The sequence below is a fragment of the Kogia breviceps genome, chromosome X, assembly GCF_026419965.1.
Source record: "Kogia breviceps isolate mKogBre1 chromosome X, mKogBre1 haplotype 1, whole genome shotgun sequence".
Taxonomy (NCBI): domain Eukaryota; kingdom Metazoa; phylum Chordata; class Mammalia; order Artiodactyla; family Physeteridae; genus Kogia; species Kogia breviceps.
Genome location: NC_081330.1, coordinates 28853064 through 28868580, shown reverse-complemented (window position 1 = coordinate 28868580; position 15517 = coordinate 28853064). Strand labels below are relative to the sequence as shown.

General features: G+C 39.1%; 1 protein-coding gene across 5 annotated transcripts in view; it reads left to right on the top strand.

Annotated features, from left to right (window-relative positions):
* Positions 1-15517, top strand: part of DOCK11 (dedicator of cytokinesis 11) — a 184316-nt gene that overhangs the window by 150607 nt on the left and 18192 nt on the right. For all 5 annotated transcript variants that reach the window (XM_059049650.2, XM_067023760.1, XM_067023762.1 and 2 more), the window contains 2 exons: positions 7328-7434; positions 15331-15453. In XM_059049650.2, the coding sequence (XP_058905633.1) occupies positions 7328-7434; positions 15331-15453 (230 nt within the window). The remainder of the gene's footprint in view (positions 1-7327; positions 7435-15330; positions 15454-15517) is intronic.

Sequence of the window (15517 nt, the reverse complement as noted above, 5' to 3'; positions counted from 1 at the left end):
CGAAAAACCCACCAACAAATTGCTAGAGATATTTAGCCTGTGGATCCCGCCCCCCCCAGCTGGCCCGCAGGCACCCATGGTGCTCCATGTGCCTCAACCACATACTGTAGCTGGATCTCTGTGCATGCTCCTGAAGGCAGATGGCTAGTGAGCATGTGCAGAATACCAGCCAGAATCGGTGGGCCAGGGAGAGACCACAAGCTTGAACTTTAGAATCACCCTTGGGAGATCCAATGGGAGGCTGTTAGCACCTGGCCTGGTGTATTGCATGATGGAGAAAAGACATACCACTTAAGAATTCTGTCATAAGAGGGAGCAAGAACTGTGGAGCAGGTGTATCCACAGCAGGTCTGTGAAAGCCTCAGAATCCCTAGCAGGACAGATGGAAAGTTGTCCTCTTCTAAAATCAGTCAGTAAAGTTGGTTGGAGGTAACTGCTACTTCAAATGTGAAGATAGCAATGGAAGACTTCAAGGAACATGAAAAATGAAGGAAACATGACAACACCAAAGGATCACAATAATCTTGTAGTAACCAAACTCAAAGACATGGAGATCTGCAATTTATCTAATAAAGAATTCAAAATAGCTGTTCTAAGGAAGCTCAGTGAGCCACAATAAAACAGAAAATTCAACAAAATCAGGAAAATACACAAACAAAATGAGAAGTTAAACAGAGAAAAATCTCACAAAAAAAGGACCAAACATATTCTGGAGCTAAAGAATACAATGAATGAAGTGAAAAACCACAGTAGAAAGTGGATCAAGCAGAAGAAATCATCTGAATTAGAAGACCGGACCTTTGAAATTATCCAGTCAGAGGAGAAAAAAGAAAAATGAAAAAGAGTGAAGAAAGCCTGTGTGATCTATGGGATACTATCAGCAGAAACCTTACAGGCCAGGAGAGAGTGGGATGATATTTTCAAAGTGCTGAAAGAAAAAAAAAAAAACTGCCAACCAAGAATACTCCATCCAGCAAAGTTGTCCTTCAGAAATGGACAGATGAAGACTTTCCCAGGCAAAAGCTGAGGGAGTCCATCACCACTAGACCTATCTTCCAAGAAATGCTGAAAAAAGTTCTTCAAGCTGAAATGAAAGGATGCTAATTAGTAACATGAAAACATATTAAATGTATCCATATGAATGGATAAAGAAGACATGGCACATATAATCAATGGAAAGAAAGAAATCCTGCCATTTGTGACAAAATGGATGGAGCTTGAGGGCATTATGTTAAGTGAAATAAGTCAGAGAAAGACAAGTACTGTATGATCTCACTTATACGTGGAATCTTAGAAAGCCAAATTTGTAGAAACAGAAAGTAGAATGTGGTAGCCAGGGGTAGCGGAAATGGGGTAATTTTGGTCAAAGGGTACAAACTTCCACTTATAAGATGAGTAAGTTCTGGATGTCTAATGTACATAGTGCTTATAGTTAACAGTACTGTGGTATATACTTGAAAGTTGATAAGAGTCTAGATCTGAAATGTTCTCACTCCCCCCAAAATGGTAATTATGTGTGGTGATAAATAAACACTACTGTGGTAATCATTTCACAATATATACATGTATCAAATCAACACATACTCCTTAAACTTACACAGTGTGAAATATCAATTATGTCTCAATAGAGCTGGGGCTGGTTGCAGGGGTGGAAGGGGGCCACAAAAAGGAGTCAGGAGTCATGGTCTTGAAGGGCTCAGGATCCAGCAAGTCTAATTCAGGAATCTGCCTGAAAGCTTCCCTTTCCAAAATTAGTATTGTTGACTCTTGTAACAACTACTTAAATAGTAAAACAGTAGAGTTAGGTTTAAAAATTGATTGGCAATGGACATTGCAAAGAAATCTCCCGCTATCTATCATAATTGCCAAGCTATTTCCTTGAAGTCAGTCAAATGAGTAACATTTGGGCAAAATGAAACCATCTTATGGGATTCACATCGCTGGGGTTTTGGCTCTGAGAACACAACCATGTTTTGTTTTTTAATTCCAGAATTCCTACAGGTAACTACGTATCTTTCTTCCCAGATAGCATGACTAAAATGTAGAATCATTTTACTTATATTTTAAATTTAACACTTTCTGTTTGATACTGAATTTCTTTTGAACAATCCATATTTTGAAATTGGTATACTCTAGTATTCTCTTTTTAGTACATATGTGGTTTTAAAATGGAGAATGGGATTAATTGTCAGAAGAAGGCCTTGTTTGAGGGTTTTTTTCCTACATCACCGGTATGCCTGAGAAATTTCAGTAAAAACAAATATTGAAATTGCACACCTGCAGTTGCAAAAAACTAACAAATATGAGAACCCTAAACATGGTACTAAATAAAGTTTTAGGTGTATCTTTCAGGTATATCAGGTTAATATTATCTCATCTTTTACATTAGTAGAAATCTGAAATAAGAGTTTTTTGTCTACTGAGTATAAACCTATACCCTTTATATATTGAAAATAGTTAAATATATTAAAATATTTCCTTAGCATGTTTTTCACAAGTGCAAAGACCTTAAAACTAAGCAAAAATCAATAATTATTAATCTCCATTATCAGTTCTTAAGCTTTAGAATTATAGCTATAGTATTGGAGAAAATAGCAACTAAAATATTTAAGTATTGCTGTGAGTTTTTTTGGACATTAGCTTGAGGCAGCTAGCCTGAACACCAAACAACGTGACATGTTTCAACAAGTGGAAACAGTGCTTTTAACTAGTCATTTAAGTATTTATTTCATAATACCTTCAAGGTTTTTTTTTAGAATTTATCCTTCACAGAAATGAAAGAGCCCTTCTCTGAGTAGGAAAAAAATGATGTTTTGCGTTTTAAACAAAAAATAATATAAATATTATTTAGGAGAGGTTTACATAAATAAATATAGGAGAGGTTTACATATTTATTTATAGGTGCCATCTATCTTTAAGCCTGGAAAATTCTACTCAAACTAGAAAATTGTATTCTAAAATGGTGGCAGTAGTAAAATCCTCAGGATTTCCCCCCTTAGCTTCAATCATGCCAATGATCGAAAACACCTGATTTTGCTAATTAGCTGATACAGCTATGATAGTTATACCCAGGTAGACCACTGATGTTCAAACAGAAATTAAGTGGCTCCCCCCCTGGTGGCGCAGCGGTTGAGCGTCCGCCTGCCGACGCAGGGGACACGGGTTCGTGCCCCGGTCCGGGAGGATCCCACATGCCGCGGAGCGGCTGGGCCCGTGAGCCATGGCCGCTGAGCCTGCGCGTCCGGAGCCTGTGCTCCGCAGCGGGAGAGGCCACAACAGTGAGAGGCCCGCGTACCGCCAAAAAAAAAAAAAAAAAAAAAACCCAGAAGTTAAAAACTTTAATCTGTTAACCTGTCATTCAGTCTGAGAAATCCATGATCTAGATAAGACCTGGATATTCACAGAGTAAATAAAAGTATGTTTGAGTGCAGGACTGAAAAAAAAAGTTTTATTTATACTTAAGACACACTTACTTAACAAAAATATATGAGCAATTGTAGAACCCTGTGTTTTCTATCAAGTGTCCTTGATAATGAAGACAAAACCTCTGATGTATCAATTGCCCAAATTTTTGAGTTTTCTCAAAGTCCTGTGCCATTTCTCTTGAAGTCATTATAAAGCTTTCTTTTTCATCAAGATAGAATGAAATGCTACAGCTGATGCATTGGAGACACATGATTTCCTGTTTAGAGTTTTTAAGAAAAAAAAAAAAGTTTGTCTCAATTGGGTGGGTTGCCTAAGCGAGCATGGACTTGGGCCCCTGGCCTCCAGAGGTGACCGCAGAACACCAGTGAGGGCCCATTTCTAGATCCTTTTTTTCATTTTTCAGGCCCTGAACTGAAAGGGAAAGGGGAAGGAGGTGTGCAGTTCTCCGTGTCCCACCGCCACCCTCAAACGTCTTTCAGGCAGCCAGAGCTCCTGCTCTTTGTACCAGAGATCTTAAGGGTCATCATCCTCTTCCCTTTCCCTAAGTTACCTCTAAGTGGTGATACTAGGTGTCAGTTACTGGCACTCCCCAAAATATGTAATAAAAAACAGCTCTAAATTTCCTTATTTTTATTTTGTCTGAAAACCTCAAAATGTTCTAGATCTCATTCTCTGGAGACTCTTCCTCTTCTCTTCCTGAGAGAGTGCACAACTGTTTTCCCCCAGGGAAGACAAGAATCAAGTCTGCATTCTTAACACCACCACATAGCATCCGAGGTTCAGCAAAGCTTCAGGCCTGTAGAGCTCCTCCAGCACCCCAGGAAAAGGAATCTCATTTCCCATAGAGTCTGTTCATTTCATGCCTTATAGGATAATGTTCCATTTGCCAAGTCTTTATACCCAGGTTCTGATAGCTTAAGTTCTGCAAAGCTTTTTCTTTACCCACTTCCTTCCCAATCACAGCTGTTTCCCTTTTTGCCCTCCGCTCTTACCTCCTATCCCTCTTCTGACCAGCAGTCTTATTTTATCAAGGGTTGAACTGCTTTCCCATCGTCCAAACTCCTCCCTACTTTTTTTCATGGGACAATTTGTGCTCAAGGTAGTGGTCTCTACTTGGGCAGTTTGCATCTTGCTTTCCCTTGGACAGCAATCAGGAATACAGAAGCTACAGCTATGAAGGGCAAAATCAGGAATCCAGGTCACATGCCAGAAAGATGCAAAGCAGACCCTCCAAGACCATGTTATATAATGCTACACAGGGCTACGGGCGAGCCCTCACACACGTGCCTCCCTCTGTTGGGACATGTACACTGGCCTAGATTCAGCAACTTGTTTCATCTGAAACAAGACTAGACTAAACAAGACTAAAGGGAATCAGAATTTTCCCTAAGCATTTTAAAGACCCTAACAAACAAAAGAGTCCTCTTATCATTGGATAGTTTGGTGGGTGTTGATAACTTAAGCAAACAAGGGGATATATAGGCTTTTCTAGCTAGAGATAACGTCATCAGGCATAGGACTCAAGATAACACACTTAGCAAAATCCATAATAGTAGTCTTTGCACCAGATGATAACACACAATGACGTCCAAAAGAAGGTAATAACCTGTTTGTTTCTGACAAGAACCATAATTTACCCTCCTTCTACTTAAGGTACACACTGGAAGGCTCTTTCCCAAGATGCTTTAGTCTCATCTCAGGCATAGGAGTGTACCCCTTTTTGTCCTCCCCTAAATCACGGCCTACTAGAGAAACCCTAGATTTGGGAATCACTTAAAGTAATAATATCCTCAGCGGAGACAGGATTTTTCCCCCAGTCATGGACCTAGCTGCCTGAGGCCTTCAGGGATTGACCCTTTTCTTTGTTAAGGACCACACTATCTCTTCAGTCAAGTTTTGGGGCCCTCTTCCTTAACTGCCTAGCTCTTGACTTCATAAAGGTAATCAAGTTGGACATTTTCTCCTAAATTTCAAAAAGTTCTCCTAATGCACTGCTACTCAGAGCGTTCCCATGGACGCAACTGGCAGTCTGAGAACTGTTTCTTACTGGTCCATGACAAGATAAGGAATATTAAGCCAAATGTAAATCAGCTTACATCACTGAGCATGATGGTTAGTTCAGCTGATTTTCGTGGTTTTTTTTGTAGAAAGACTGTTGAGGAAGGAAGTGATGAATTGATGTACATTCTGGCGCAGCTCCTTATCGTGTTGTGATCCAGCACTTTGAATAGAATTCCCTTAGCACTCTCTATAACAGACCATTTTAGGCATGCTTATCCTCAGAAATGAAACATGCCATGCTCTATCTTCAGTGCCTTTTATTACCTAATTTCTTTGAACAAAAATGGCCCTAAAGTCCATTGGGTCAAAGTAAATCTTATTTTCATTTCTGCCTCTCCTTTTTCTCTAACAGAAATCCACTGACTACTCCCTATGTGTTTCTCCAGTTTTGAAAAAGTGCTTCAGAAGAACCCCATCTTCCCTTACCAGAATCCTCCCATCTCTCTCTCTCTCTCTCTCATAGAAGTGTGATGCTGACTTGATAACTCATTTTCTATCAAGCGTCTTACCAGAAGATGTATGTCTAGTTAGCATTCACTTAGACAAGAAGAGTTGGCAAAATCCAAGCCATGATACATGACCCTTTTTTCCATCAGAATGCTGAGAAATCTCCTCAATGTGAGGTTTGGCTTTCTTAAACCTTCCTTCTTCCTTCCCCAACCTCTAACACCAGGAAGCTTACCAAATATTTAGTGATGAGTAGGTCATCATTTCTAAGCATCACTATTAGAGAGGTTGTAGAACAATAGATTGCAAAAGCTGTCCCCTTTGTGACCAGCCATTTTCCACTGCTTAGCAGATTCGGTTATAAGGAAGCTGAATTTTCCTTAACTCTAAAATGACAGCCCCCTTAGACGGGTAAACGCAGCCAGAGTAGGAGTGTTTGGACATGTTCCTATGTCCAGAATCTGCAGGGCAACCACGTGGCCTTCTGTACCCAGACTCTTGCTTGACAGTAACAATTTGGTCCGCAATCCTACAGCAGCTGTTCTCAGCTTGAGCTCACTTCCTACTTCCCAGGGGTCCAGCTGCAGAGTCACTTACTATATGAGCTGGTAGCAATTATTTTATCTTGAGAAAGCTAGTTTATTTATTGGTAGCTTTGTTTGGTAATAATAATTCATTGCACACTTGTTATATGTTAGGTTCTGTTCTAAACACTTTACATTTCATTGAATTCTTATAAGGTAGCTGCTGTTTCTATTTTACAGATGATGGAACTTTTTACAGTCCTAGAGAGAGAAACATGTCTGAAATCACACAATTAATGATAGAGCTGGGTCTATCTAACTCCAAAAGCTCTGGTTCTTCCAGATCGTGTTTCTCGAAGGACGCTTCATCCCTGGCATCTGTTTTATTTCCTGCCTCTCTTTACAAGTCCTAGGCTAGGCTAACAACCCACTTTTCCAATTCTCCAGTGAAATGAGGAACTAGAGATGACTACAAAAGCTCATTCGATGTTTACTTGGAAAGTACATGCTCTCTTGGTTTAGGTGACAGACCATAAACGTACACAGGATCAAAGTGTTAATAACAATTTTTAGCTCACATTAGGAAAACATTTACTATAGTAGCCATTGAAGACGATGCATAGTCAGAGAATGAAACTTATTTGTAAGTAACTTGAGCTCACCATTTGGTAAAAAGACTGGTAGGATGTATAGTAGATAGAAATAATCTGTAAAATTCTTTTTTTTGTAACTGAAAATTGCACTTACGTCTTTGATCCTTACAACAATATGTGTTTATTTTTGAGAGTAACTAATCCCTGTAAGGCTATCTGTTATTTACAGAACACTTTTTAAAAATAAACTTACTTCACTGGTTTTTATTCACGCAGAGTTATTCCCTAATGGATGTTCAGCCTTCAAGAAAATTACTCCCAATATAGATGAAGAAGGAGCAATGAAAGAAGATGCTGGTATGATGGACGTCCATTATAGTGAAGTAAGACTCCAGGGCCTGCATTGCCAGTTATATAAATTTAACTTCTTAAAATTTATTTATATTAAAAAATTATTACAGCTAAAAAAAAAATTATTACAGCTAACTTAATTTGGAAGGTAAGGGTTGATGAACTGTAAGCATTAAAACTGCCCAGGGAAAAGATGTCCCTGTGTGGAATGTGGATCCCTATCTCTGGAACTGTTCTTATTGTCTGGTTTTAGAAATGTACCATGTATCTTCCTCAGATCACCTTCCCAGTAACCAGATCACAGTCAACATACTTTTTGGAGAAATCTCCATAAAAAATATAGCTAACGATGTAACAGCTAAGGAGAGGATGCTTACAAGTATTTTAAAGATGGAAAATTTCTGCTCCAAAGCTTCATATGGGTAGCAAACAGCTTCAGTTGTCAGTCACTCAACGAATATTTGTTGAGCACTGACTTATGAGCAAGGCTTTGGACTCGGTGATATAGAAGCTATAAAATAATTAGATATGGCTGATCCCTGACCTCTTATGTCTACCTAAAGAGATAATACACCTGCTCGAAATGGAGAGAAGCAAGACAGTGCCATTTGAATAATACAGACAGTATGTTCCATGCAGAGTTGAAGGTGAGAGTTGCTTTTGAGCTGAGGTAGAACAGAGGACAGTTAGGATTAGAGAGAGGTTTGAAGCGTGAAGACACCCTGAAGGCATTTTAGCAGAGGCAGGAGGATAACGGGGACAAAAGTTAAGAGGTGGGAAAGTATAAGGCATGTTTGGGGCACAGTGAATGGATCATTTTGGCTAAGCCATTGGGTGCACATAGAGAAGAGTAGTAGTTGAGGTGAGATTTTGGGAAACTGTGAATGTCTGGACTTCATTGATTAGAATGTTGAATTGCTGTCAAAGGTTTTTGAGCAGGATAATGACAAGATGCAAGCAGGGAAGAGGAAAGGTTAATTTGGCGGTTATGTGGGAAATGTATTAGAGGTAGACGGATAGGGGCTGGAGGCAGAGTCTGGGGGGCGGGCTGCCCTAAGAGTCCAGATGTGAAGCAGCCAGGCCTAAACCCAGGTAGTGACAGGTTCAGGAAACACTGTGAAGAAAAGAGGAAGACTTGCTGGCTGTGGGAGGAGAAGAGTCAAAGGTAGTGCTGAGATTTCAGGTTTGGCTATTATAGGAAAATTACGGACGGATGATTTTGCAGGGAAGATGATGAAATCAGTTTTTGATGGGTGTTGAATTCGAGGTAGAAGGTTTTTGAAATGGAAATAACATCAGGCCATTAGGAATTCAGAACTGAATCTAAAGAGAGAGATCAGGGTTGGAGAGCCACATCTGGAAGTCGTAGCTGTGTGAGGACCAAAGCACACTTGACGATGGGAGATAATACAGCAAGCGAAGACCAGAGAACCAAGGACTGAAGCACATTGATGTTCACCATTAAGGAATGTGAAGACCAAAGAAAGAAAGACACAACAAAAGTGGAGAGATTTAAGGGGTTGCAGTCCCATAGAAATAAATTTTTTTTAACGTTGTATTAAGAAACGTAAGCAGCAGCCAGGTTAACATGGCAGAGACACATTTTATACTTTATGAATTGTTTTTTAAAATATTTTTATTTAATTTTCGATATTTATTTATTTATTTATTTTTGGCTGCTTTGGGTCTTCATTGCTGCGTGCAGGGTTTCTCTAGTTGTGGCGAGAGGGGGCTATTCTTCCTTGGAGTGCGCAGGCTTCTCATTGCAGTGGCTTCTTTTGTTGCAGAGCACGGGCTCTAGGCGTGCGAGCTTCAGTAGTCGTGGCACACGCACGGGCTCAGTGGTTGTGGCTCTCCGGCTCTAGAGCGCAGGCTCAGTAGTTGTGGCGCATGGGCTCAGTTGCTCTGCCTTATGTGGGATCTTCCCGCACCAGGGCCTGAACCCGTGTCCCCTGCATTGGCAGGTGGATTCTTAACCACTGCGCCACCGGGGAAGTCCTGTTTTTTTAAAAATATAAGCAATCTCAAGGTAGCTCTAGTTCGTTTAGCTAAAATGATATACGCCTAGAAGCTTTACCTACTACTTCTATATGGGTCTCTCTCCTCATCAATAAAATAAAGGTGATAATACTACCCTGGTCACTTCTCAACAAATGTGAAGGCTCTTTATAAGTCATTAGGTGCTACATAAATGTCAGACTTTATCACTGACCAACTTGATAGTAAGGTTTCCTTTTACCTCCAGAACCTAGAAGAGTAGATACTTAAAACATCCTTGCTGAATTAATTAATCATAACAGAGAATCGAGATACTTGAATTTTAATCCCAGTTCATTGCTTGACTGTGAAGCCTTGGGTAAGTCAATTCACTTTTGGGGTTTTTAGTTAGACTTCAATGATTTTCCTCTAAGACCTCCAGTTTGTGCGGGCTAGCAGCAGAAAGATTCACGGGAGTTTGTGGGAGATAAATGGTTTAACACAACTGAAGTTATGTCCTTTTTTCCAAACAGCAGCTTCAACTTAGTCATAAAAATGGCCTTGCACTTGACCCTTTTTTGTACTCTCAAGGAGAGTGGTAATATTTCTTATTAGTCAAGAACTGTAATCAGTTTTCTATATAAACACATTTGTTGGAACTCTTGTGTTCTACAGTAATAATTTATACATGCTTTTCATTTGATGTATACAGATAGAATCCTGTTCTCCATAGTGCCATTTTATGTTTTAGGCTATGTAATAGGGCTTCTTCCTCGTGCTCTAGCCAATGGAAAATAACTGCCACCGACTTACAAGTTTTACTGAAATGAAAAATACAAATTGTTGTTCATTTAGTGCCGTATTTAAATAGGTTAGTTAAACCAATAATAACTTAGTTTGTTTTTAAAACTGCATTTCTGACTTTTGATTTGCAATAGTTTTTAAAGATACAATTAATATACAGTAAAATTCACACATCTCAAGTGGACAGCTTGATGAATTTCCACAGTTGTATACACCCATATAAATTACCACCAGAAACAAGAAATAGAACGTGTCCATTCCCCCAGAAAGTTCCATTGTGCCCATTTCCAGTTAGTCTCCCCACCCCCACTATATGATTTCTATCGTTATAGATTAGTTTTGCCATATTTTGGTGTCATAACATGGAGTCATTCAGTATGTACCCTTTTGTATCTGCCTACTTCTGCTTAACATAATGTTTTTGAGATACACCCATATTGCTGAGTATATCAAAAGTTCTTTTTCATTGCTAAATATTCCATTATATCGATGTAAGATTTTTAAATCCATTCTCCTTTTGATGGATTTTTAATTGTTTACAGTTTGGGATTGTTATGAATATAAGGCTGCTTTAAGCATTCTTATCTATGACCTTTTGTGGACATATGCTTTCATTTTTCTTAGGTAAATACCTAGGAGTGAAACTGCTGGATCCTGGGGAAGTTATATATTTAACTTCATAAAACATTGCCAGAGTTTTTCAAAGTGGTTGGGCCATTTTATATTCTTACCAGCAATGAATAAGAGTTTCAGCTACTCTGCTTCCTCACCAACATTTGATGTTGCTAATCTTTTTTTATATTTTTACCATTCTGTTAGACATGAATTGGTACCTCGCTGTGTTTTTCACTTGTATTTCCCTAATGACTAATGGTGTTGAGTACTTTTTATGTGCTCCTTTGTCTTTCATATATCTTCTTTTGTGGAATGTTTGTTCAAGTCTTTTGCCCCGTTTTAGAAATTGCATTATTTTTTTTGTTGACTTAGGGGAGTTCTTTCTATATTCTGGATAGAAGTCCATTGTCAAATATATTTGCTGCAGATTTATTTACCAGTCTTTGTTTATTTATTTAATTTTATTTATTTATTTTGCGGTACGCGGGCCTCTCTCACTGTTGTGGCCTCTCCCGTTGCGGAGCACAGGCTCCGGACGCGCAGGCTCAGCGGCCATGGCTCGCGGGTCCAGCCGCTCCGCGGCATGTGGGATCTTCCCGGACCGGGGCACGAACCCGTGTCCCCTGCATCGGCAGGCAGACTCTCAACCACTGCGCCACCAGGGAAGCCCTATTTATTTTCTTAATTGAGTCGTTTATTGAGCAGAAAGTTTGGTTTTGATGAATTTCAATTTACCGTTTTTTTGACGGTTTGTTTTTGTGTGTGTGTGGTCTGAGAAATCTTTGCTTACCTCAAGGCTGTGAAGATACTGCCTTATATTTTCTTCTATAAACTGTGTTTCTGAGTTTTATGTTTAGGCTAATAATCTATCTAGAATTCATTTTTGAGCATGGAATGAGATAGAGGTCAAGGTTCATTTTTTTCTTTTTTTCTTAAATTATTTATATTTGGCTGTATTGGGTCTTTGTTGCTGTGTGCGTGCTTTCTCTAGTTGCGACGAGCGGAGGCTACTCTTCGTTGGAGTGTGCAGGCTTCTCATTGCGGTGGCTTCTCTTGTTGCGGAGCATGGGCTCTAGGCACGTGAGCTTCAGTAGTTGTGGCACGCGGGCTCAGTAGTTGTGGCTTGCGGGCTCTAGGGTACAGGCTCAGTAGTCGTGGCACATGGGCTTAGTTGCTCCACAGCATGTGGGATCTTCCCGGACCAGGGATCAAACCCGTGTCCCGTGCATTGGCTGGTGGATTCTTAACTACTGAGCCACCAGGGAAGTCCCAAGGTTCATTTTTTTCTAAACAGTTATTTTACATGGTCCACACCATTTGGGGAAAAATAAAAGTTTTAGCCCCACTGAATTGCTTTGGCACCTTAGTCAAATTTCATCCCCTTACATGTCTGTGGTCTATTTCTAGACTCTGTTTTGTTCCACTGATCTATTTGTCCATCTTGATACCGATATCACACTGTCTTGATTACTATAACTTTATAAGTCTTGGAATCAGGTAGTGTTAGCCCCCCAACTGTATTCTTTTTCAACGTCGTTTTGGCTCTTCTGTATCCTTTGAATTTCCAGGCAGAATTTCGAATCATTGTTTCTGTTTCCTCAAAATAGCCTGCTGGAAGTTTTGTAGAGATGTGTTACATTTATAAATCACTGTATTGAGAATGGAGAGCTTAATAATACTGAGTCGTTCAGTCAGATCTTATTTAGTTTGTCTTTTAATTTCTCCCGGCAATATTTTGTGATTTTTCAGGGTAGAAGTCTTTTCCTGGGTATATATTGTTAGATAATGGGTGTTCTGATGCTACTGGAAATAGTATTGCTTGATTTTTTTAATCTTAGTTTTCAATTTGTTGTTGTTAGTATATAGAAATACAGTGATTTTATATGTTGATCTTATAATCTGCAACCTTGCTAAATCTGCGTATTAGTTTTAGTAGTTTGTATATTCCTTAGGGTTTTCTACATACACAATCATGTAATCTGCACAGAAAGGCAGTTTTACGTTTGCCAATCTCTTCTCTCTGTCTCTCTCTCTCTCTCTGTCTCGCCTTATTACACTGGCTAGGACCTTCAGCATAATGTTGAATAGAAGTGGTAAGAGCAGACATTCTTGACTTGTTCCCAAATTTAGGAGAAGAGTGTTCAGCCTATAGGTTTTTGGGTTTTAGTGGCTGCTCTTTATCAGACTGAGAAAGGTCTCTTCTATTCCATTTCCTGGGGATTCTTTTCTAACATCATGAAGGGGTGTTGAGTTTTTTCAAATGCTTTTTCTGCATCTGTTGCTTGAGATCACATTTTTCTCTTTTATTCCGTTTACATGGTTCATTCTGTTTACACTGGATTTATTCCTAATTGTAAACCAGCTTTACATTCCTGGGACAAACGTTACTAGTTTGTAATAGATTTTTAACTCCCCCAAAGTTCCTCCTTCCCACTGTTGATAGAAATTTTAGTTTGGCTATTAAATGTTAATATATAGATTATTTTTTCAAGTAGCAGCATTTAATGAACATCCACTATGTACTGCCGCCATACTAGTGACTGAAGAAACCAATATAATATATTGTCCCTACTCTTGAAGAGTCACAGCCTATTTGGAAAGTCAGATACATAGATAATGGACAAGTGTAGTGATAAATATCCACCCAATGAATTATCAGAGTAAGAAAAAAAGGTGTATTGTGTCTTGCTACTCTTTGTTAATCAGGAGAAGAATCCTGGAAGAGGTGATACCTAAGCTTTCTTAAAGGGTTAACTAAGTGAAAGGGATTAAAGGACAAGAGGGTACAGAATGGACAAAGGCACAAAGTTAAGGCAACACCATGGTGCTTCAGAGGAACTACCAGCAGCTCATCATCGTTTGAGCATCAAGTACCAGGCTGAGCATGATGCATGATGATGTTATGAAAGTATCAGCCAGATCACTGCAAGGCTTGTGTGCCAAATGAAAGAGCTTGTCCTTAGTTCTGCGAATGATGGGAGCCATCATGAGATTTTTAAGAAGGAAGAAGGACGTGGTCTGGTTCGCATTTTAATCGGAACTCTCTGGCAGATTTGTGGAGGATAGATCTGAAAGTGCCAAGGCTGGAAGATCAGTTAGAAAACAATAATGAGGTCTTGAACCTTAGCAATGAGAGCAGAAATGGAGAAGAAGGGTCAGATTTGAGAAATATTTAGGAAGTAAAACTGGCAGAACTTGGTGATGGACTGATTAGAGGATGAGTAAAGAGAGAGACTGTATTAGTTTCCTAGGGTTGCCATAACAAGGTACACAAACTAGATGGTTTAAAACAACAGACTTTTATTGTCTCACAGTTCTAGAGTCCAGAAGTCTGAAATCAAGGTCTCAGCAGGGCCATGTTCCGTCTGAGACTCTGGGTAGAAGCCTTCCTTGCCTCTTCCTCGCCTCTGGTGGTAGCAGTCGATCTGTGGCGTTCCCTGGCTCGTAGCTCCGTTACTCCAGTCTCTGCCTCTGTAGTCACATGGTGTTCTCCCTGCATATCTCTGTCATATTGGAGTAAGGGCTCACCCTACTCCAGTATGACTTCACCTCCACTAATCATATCTGCAATGACCCTATTTCCAAATAAGGTCACATTCTGAGGTACTGGGAGTTAGGGCTTCATCTTATCTTTTTGAGGGACACAGTTCAACCCATAACAAAGGCTAAAGTCAAAACTGCTCTTAGTTTTCTAGCTAAGAGTTTATAGGGTATGACCACTGGCTAGGTAGGAAACACAAGTCAAAGAGCTAGTTTAGGAAGAAGATGAATTCAAACTTGTCTAGAGGACATACAGGAGGAGCCGTTTTAGCAGTCAGTTTTATAGGTCTGAAGTTAATCTCTTTAAGATAGAAACAAACTGTTAAGACTTATGGATAGCATGAGTAATTGGCTTCATCTTTTTATTGTTGAGAACATGACATGATGGTTGTTTTATAGCGGCTGTTATCATTATAGCAAGGTCAGAGATCTCTTTCTTGAGGTATTATACTGTCATTCCCACTAATTTTAGAACCAATAGTGAGGAAGGAAGCACTGTTGACCAAAATCACATCATTTTAATAAACACCTTTGTCACTGATGCAACAGCTTGAAAATTGCCAAATTATCTTAAGACTCTATTAATTGTGTTTAAATATAATTTCAATATAAAGGACATTTATAGACTTAGTGGAATTTACCCTGTTAGACATTTAAACATCCTCAGTTTGGAACAATGTATCCCCTTTTAAAAATACTTCTTCTCAATGTGATACCATTTGTAAGTACAGTTAACATCTTCATTGTGATAAACAAAGTAAATAGTAGTTTACTATTGTCAGTATTAATTTCATACTTTTAAGAATGGTTTCAATTTTGAATATTTCAAGTATGTGATTTAGAAAAACATACTCACACAACTATACTCCTTCTGTGCATTTCATTAAATTTAGTATATTCTATTCTTTATTAACCTGAAATGGTTCAAAATATATTTGCCCAGAGCTCTAAAACGATCTCAAATTCCTGACTGCATTTTTCTCTCAATGCAGGAAGTTTTGCTGGAGTTGCTAGAACAATGTGTGGATGGCTTATGGAAAGCAGAACGTTATGAAGTAATTTCTGAAATTTCCAAGTTGATCATTCCAATTTATGAGAAACGTCGAGAATTCGAGGTAGGTAACTTAAACATTTGCATCATTGGCCTATATGTTTTATTTTGGTCTTAAGTTACTATCC